We start from the raw sequence: 6,028 nt of genomic DNA, 5'->3' as shown, positions 1-6,028 counted from the left end.
GTTTTTTGATCATTTCATTTGAAATAGTTCCTTCTTCTTCCATCTTTTTTGTTTGAAGTTCTTTAATAATTTCTTCTATTTCTTTGGTTTGATTTTGAAGAATGTTAATTTATTATTTGTTATATTCTTCTTCTTTATCCTGTGTTTTTTATTTATGTTATTTTTAATTTATTATTATTGTAGTTTTATTTCATTTCTTTGATTGGATTTATTCTTCATTTGTTTTAATATCTTCTTCATTTATTTTGTTTTATATTTGTTTTCTTATTTGTTTTTATTTATTATTTTATTATTTATTATTGAATATAATTCTTGGAGAATATTATACAATTTCTTTATCTTCTTATTTTTTATGTATTTTTGATTATTCTCCTTTCTCAATTTCACTTGTTATTATTTTATTTTTCATTTTAATTTCATTTGTTGTTAATAGTTTGGATTTCTTATTTGTATAATGTTTATTATCATTATATTTACTTGTTTCTTATTTGTTTTCCTTGTATTCTTCTTTTTCTAATCACTTTTCTCTTGTTATTTCTTTTATCATTATTATTATACATTTTATTGTTATTTCATTTATTCTTTTCTTTGAACATGAATATCTGTGTCTTGTTTGATTTTCTTTACAAGACTCTATAACATTACTCAATAAGCATTGCAACTAATTTGATATATATTCTGAATTGATAAAAGAGTCATGTAAAGAAATAAATATAAATAATAAAATGATATTTCAAATAAGAAAAAGGAGATAATTAAATACTAATAGAAATATTTTCTATTGTTCCTTGCTCAGGGAGACCAATTAATTTGATTTAAGAATGTTTAACCATCAAATATTAATTTATTCTTTAGTTCTTAGTTGTTGAAATGTGAAAAATTCATTTCTTCATTTATTTAAGTAGAATATAATTTTAGATATTTCAGAGTTAGAATCCTCATTTAAGTTCTTGTTTGATTTTGATAAGTATTAAAACACTTATTTACTTTCATATTTTAAGAAGAACATATCATTGTCACTATATTAATATGAATAATTTTCATTTTATCATATTCACAATAAACAGATACTTTTTCATTCATAATATTGTATTAACAAATATATTTAGATTCTACAAATAAATAATACTACCATCTTTATAAATAAATACACTATTATTACCAATGATATTCTATCTTCTTAAATAACAATCACTGATATTCTTGCAATATTGAATAAGATGTTTTCTAGTAAATGGTAACATCATATTCATATGATAATTGGGGATTCGAAGCTTGGATATATTTTATGGTTCTGTGTGGTTTCTCTGATGTTGGTTCCTTCGAATCAAATGAATATTTCAAATGATATGATAATCAATCAAAGAAATGGCATGATGTAATCAATAAAATAAAAAAAAGAGCAAACATAAAAATAATTATTTAATTAAACAAAGATAAGATAGAATTAACTTTAGTATTATTCTGAGACACTACAATCGTACCAAATATTGTATGTGTATGATTCAATTTATTGTTTAAGACATATCCTAAATTTCTGATTGTTTGTTCGTCATAAAGGAGGTGATGATTTAAGTAAATCCTTGTTATATATTCCATTTTTATAGTACCTCTTTTACCACCTGATTCTTTAGTTTCGACAAAATAACCTAATTCTCTAATCATATCTGTTAAAACATTTAATGTTTCTCTAATAGAATTGGAACGTTTTCTTCTTTCAGCTGTTTTTTCTGAAACTCCAATTAAAATGTCTTGTTGAGCCCGTTCTTGACATCGTTGTTTTATTATATTATTAAAATCAATTCTCATTTCTTTATTCCATATCATCTCAACTATAGCTATTTGTCCATAAACAGAAGCCTTCTTTGGTGGTATTCTTAGAGTTATATTAAAATACTGATTTAATAATGAAAGTAGTACCATTTCTTGATGAACTTGTAAGTTTCTAACTTCAATGAACCGAGCATTTCTTGAATATCCATAACCATCAGTCATTTATTTAAATTGAAAAGAGAGATTCCTTTTTAAAATTTTACTTCTTATCCAAGCCATTGCTATCCTACTTTTTTTGGAGATTTTTCACATTTTTCTATCCTTAAACCAATTCCACTTGATTATTACTTATTTTACAATATAATTATTTTTTATTTTATAGAATAATTGCATAAAATAAAATGGTCATTCATTCTTATATATCTGTTAGTAGTTTGTTAAAGTCTTTAAAATGAAGTAAGAAAAATGAGACATACTTATAAAGAGTGTGTTAATTAGAATATTTTCATAATAAAATGTAGTTATTATTTATAGTAGTGTTATATGTTTTTTATCAACAAATTCAATGTTAGATAAGTTTCTAACAAAGAAAAAAAATAACATGAAATAATATTTTTGATAAAAAGGCACATTGTAAATTGATGAAGAAAAATTAGGAAATAAATGGTATTTTAAAACTGGTACTTTCCCACAAAAGAACTTGATACAGGTAACTCATCTGTGTTAGTCATTGAACTTATCGTCTAAAAAATATTAGTATTAAAAAAAAAATATAAGAGAAAAAGAAGAAACAAACATATTCTTTGAAAGTAGAAGGAAAATCATCTTTGAGTTTCATTGGTTTACTTCTTTTAATATTTTGAGCATTAGAAGTAAAAACATCAGAAGGTGATTGGTCTCCATCAGAATCTGTTGGAGATGAAATAGTATTAAAAATTTGATGAGTCTGTTTTTGGTCGATTTGGTTTTGTGTTGAAGAATCAGTTATTTGGGTAGAGTTATCAATGTCTTCATCCACTGAAATTTAATATTCATACAATACATAAGATGAAAATAAAAGAGAAACAAACCATCAAAATCTTCATCCATATCAAAGATTCCACTACCCGATTTCGTTTTTGGGATTTTAACTGGAGTGATTGTTATTTTTGGTATTTCATCTTGGACATTTTCTAATTTAGTTTTAATAGCATCAAGTTCATTAGAAATTAACAGCCGTTCAGCTTCATATGCTTCTTCTTGTTCCATTACAAATTCTCTTATTTTTCTTTCTTTTTCTTGGAATAGTTGTTCAACTCGTTTTTGTTTGATGGTAATAAGTTCTTTTTCAATTGGATCTCTAACTGATCCAATACTTAATGAACCAACGTATGAATTTTGACATGTTGTTGGTCTACTTTTAATTAGTTGAAGGTCAACATAAATACCAAAAGTATGAGAATATGTTAATTTTTCTCTTAATCTAATAACATCTTTAAGTGAAGGGTTTATAATAATTTCTCCATCGCAAAGTAAACAACAATCAGTACCACATGAATTACATCTAACACATGACCATTTACCAATTTGAGTAGTATGAGTAAGTGATGTATATTTGATAGTTATTTTACCTGTTCCTGTTATTGGATTAATCCATTTTAATGGAGGTATTTGTATTTGTTTTAGTGTTAATTGAATTGATACGTTAGAACATACACAACTAAATGGAAGCATAAAGGGTTAATGTGCTTTTTCTAAATAAAAGTTCTTTTTTTCTTTAGTTTTTTTTTATTATAAAAGATTCTATTTTAATATTTTTTTGTTAATGTGTAAATCTTAAATGAAAAGATGGAAGTTTATTCTCTTTTTCTTTAAATTATTTATTGTTATAATTAACAATAAATAATTTAAGGGAAAAAAATAAAATAAAATTTTACAAATCATTTTAACGATATTATGACAACACAACATCCTCATAGTCAATTTACTCAAAACCAAGAAGTTTCACAAGACTTAAATGAATTTAATAAGTTATTGAGAACTATTCAGAATGAGATTCAATCTCCTGTACTTGAGATTTTTGATAATGTCCGAGTGTCACAATTTAAACAAATGATTTTTAATCAACAACAAGTTATTGCAAATTTAAAGAATCAAATTGATGTTAGTAGTATAACTTTAATGCAATGTCAAACATTTCAAATTGAAATTAGTAGGATTCAATATTATTTAACTTTATATTCTAAGACTCGATTAAGAAAAATTCACCAAATGGCTCGATGTAATTCAAATGATACATCTAAAATGACTTCAGATGAAAATATATTATTTGAAAAATATAAAATATTAAGAAAAGAATTTCTTCAAAAAGCTCAAATATTTGAACCCAAAGCAGAAGCAAAACCAGATATGTCTACATTTGTATTTGTACGAGTATTAACTAATGTAGATAATTTCAAAATTCATCCAGAGTTTGTTTTTTTTTTCTTATTTTTTATTTTTTTATAATTTATTATGTTTATTAGATATAATGACTTTTGTATTATTAATTTACCAATTAGTGATGAATATGGATTTGAAATGCAAAAAGGAGAAGTTTATTTATTTCCATACTATTCTGTTCATGACTTTATTAATACAAATACATTTGAATTAATATAAAAGAGTTAAGAAATCAAAACAAAAAAATTAAATAAATAATAAAAAAACTGATTATTCAATTAACTATTGGTTATTTTCTTTGTTCATAAAGATTAAGAAATCAGAATATAACGTTGGAAGTGAGTATAATTCATCAATTTCATTTTGACTCATTTTTAATGATTTGATATCTTTAAATGATGTTAAGAAGAATGGTAAATAAGCAAAAGTATCCATAGGAATTTGTTTTTTACGACGAATTTCTGGGTCAACTTTAGTGATATAATTAATTAATTGTTCAAAAACATCTCCTTGAAGTTTTGGTTGTATAACATCACGTAAGACATCTCCTAAAAAGTCAATCATTGAATTTGTTTCCATACCTTTTTTAACTCCTTTATTTGCTTCATTTATAAGAATTACCAACCACCGATAAACAGTTTTAAGAAATTGATAATATTCATCACCTTGTAATGACTCAAATCTTTGTTTTAAAAATTCTTTTACATTACTTTTTCCTTTTAAAGTCTTCTCAATAGAGTTAATATGTTTGTTCTCAAAATGTTGATATAATTCACATTTTCCAATATGGCCAAGTAAATATAATTCATATCCACTCTCTCCATTAATACCTAACTTGTTACAAAATGGTTCTATATTTTCGCAATTAACTAGTCCTTCAATAGCAACTTCTTCAAAAGCTTTTCTAACAATATTTTCATTTCCACTATTACTTTTAACATCTTCTGTTGACATTTCTTCATTTGATTGAGAAACTTTAGAGTCATCAAATAATGAGGTATATCCAAAGGGTTCTTCTATTTCAGGACATCCTTGATCAAAATAACTTGAAACTGCATCATCAAGATTTCTAAATTTATTTAGGAAGTGGACAGCTGTATATTCATTATTACACCCAGAAAATTCTATGAACTTGAGAACAGTATTAGCGTCTACTTTCATTTATACAATTATTAGTTCATTTTCCTTATATTTTTTTTTTGTACTCTTTGGGTTCTTTATTTTATTAGATAAACATTATTTTTTTTTCTTTTCATCTTATTTAAACTTTAATTTATAAAAGATAAATTAACCCCTTCCTTTTGTAATTACAACTTATTTACTATTCTAAATACTTTTATTGTTATACTCTTAGAATTATTATTTAATCAATGAAGGAATAAAAGAAATACAATAAAATATGTAAATACAGATGAATTAATAATAACCATATACAAAAGGGTGTGGATAGTATACGTCTTGTGTTTCATTGTTTTGTTTCCATTGATTAATTCTTTGTTTCTTATCCAGTCTTGTAATATGATTGATTATTGAAAGATTTTCTTCAGTCAATGTTAAATTTGATTGAGTGGCTACATTCGATTTTTTTATATTCTTTTTTTTATAATATTCTTCCTTAAAATATGGGTATTGAACAAATGTAGCACATGAATCAGGTGTAATAATGCGTCCATATGAGTAACCATACTTTACTTCGCACATTGAATTTTGTAGATAACCTTTTATCCTTAAAAATGGGTTTCTTTTCGAACTTTATTGATTTTCTCTTGACCTTTAATCTTTCTTTTCCATGCTTCTTTTCTTTCTAAACTGAAATAGTTTCTTATGATTTTTA

At 24.1% G+C, this 6,028-nt stretch overlaps 4 protein-coding genes across 4 annotated transcripts, besides 13 other annotated features; 1 reads left to right on the top strand and 3 right to left on the bottom strand.

Annotated features, from left to right (window-relative positions):
• Nucleotides 1-697: part of a repeat region that runs on past the window's edge.
• An 8-nt stretch (nt 698-705) lies between these two features.
• Nucleotides 706-727: a sequence feature (AT_rich).
• A 15-nt stretch (nt 728-742) lies between these two features.
• Nucleotides 743-1,329: a repeat region.
• Nucleotides 1,330-1,408: 79 nt separating this feature from the next.
• Nucleotides 1,409-1,431: a sequence feature (AT_rich).
• Nucleotides 1,423-1,995, bottom strand: EDI_348860 (uncharacterized protein; the record flags this gene model as incomplete). Its single annotated transcript, XM_001733947.1, has 1 exon — nt 1,423-1,995. The coding sequence occupies one exon, from the start codon at nt 1,993-1,995 to the stop codon at nt 1,423-1,425; it is 573 nt and encodes a 190-aa protein (XP_001733999.1).
• Nucleotides 1,996-2,113: 118 nt separating this feature from the next.
• Nucleotides 2,114-2,162: a sequence feature (AT_rich).
• Nucleotides 2,163-2,444: 282 nt separating this feature from the next.
• On the bottom strand, nt 2,445-3,486 carry EDI_348850 (uncharacterized protein; the record flags this gene model as incomplete). Its single annotated transcript, XM_001733946.1, has 3 exons — nt 2,445-2,516; nt 2,570-2,790; nt 2,844-3,486. The coding sequence occupies 3 exons, from the start codon at nt 3,484-3,486 to the stop codon at nt 2,445-2,447; spliced, it is 936 nt and encodes a 311-aa protein (XP_001733998.1).
• Nucleotides 2,518-2,549: a sequence feature (AT_rich).
• A 47-nt stretch (nt 3,487-3,533) lies between the features above and the next one.
• Nucleotides 3,534-3,573: a sequence feature (AT_rich).
• Nucleotides 3,574-3,622: 49 nt separating this feature from the next.
• Nucleotides 3,623-3,688: a sequence feature (AT_rich).
• A 20-nt stretch (nt 3,689-3,708) lies between these two features.
• EDI_348840 (uncharacterized protein) lies at nt 3,709-4,413 on the top strand (the record flags this gene model as incomplete). The annotated part of the gene is made up of 2 exons (XM_001733945.1): nt 3,709-4,223; nt 4,278-4,413. The coding sequence occupies 2 exons, from the start codon at nt 3,709-3,711 to the stop codon at nt 4,411-4,413; spliced, it is 651 nt and encodes a 216-aa protein (XP_001733997.1).
• Nucleotides 4,070-4,102: a sequence feature (AT_rich).
• Nucleotides 4,229-4,284: a sequence feature (AT_rich).
• A 20-nt stretch (nt 4,414-4,433) lies between the features above and the next one.
• Nucleotides 4,434-4,460: a sequence feature (AT_rich).
• Nucleotides 4,461-4,476: 16 nt separating this feature from the next.
• On the bottom strand, nt 4,477-5,355 carry EDI_348830 (uncharacterized protein; the record flags this gene model as incomplete). Its single annotated transcript, XM_001733944.1, has 1 exon — nt 4,477-5,355. The coding sequence occupies one exon, from the start codon at nt 5,353-5,355 to the stop codon at nt 4,477-4,479; it is 879 nt and encodes a 292-aa protein (XP_001733996.1).
• A 55-nt stretch (nt 5,356-5,410) lies between these two features.
• Nucleotides 5,411-5,485: a sequence feature (AT_rich).
• Nucleotides 5,486-5,774: 289 nt separating this feature from the next.
• Nucleotides 5,775-5,804: a sequence feature (AT_rich).
• Nucleotides 5,805-6,028: the final 224 nt, after the last annotated feature.

The sequence above is a fragment of the Entamoeba dispar genome, genomic scaffold (genome assembly GCF_000209125.1).
Source record: "Entamoeba dispar SAW760 scf_1105229457911 genomic scaffold, whole genome shotgun sequence".
Lineage (NCBI taxonomy): Eukaryota > Evosea > Mastigamoebida > Endamoebidae > Entamoeba > Entamoeba dispar.
Note: the sequence above shows the minus strand (reverse complement) of the source record. Positions and strands in the feature narration are given on the sequence as shown.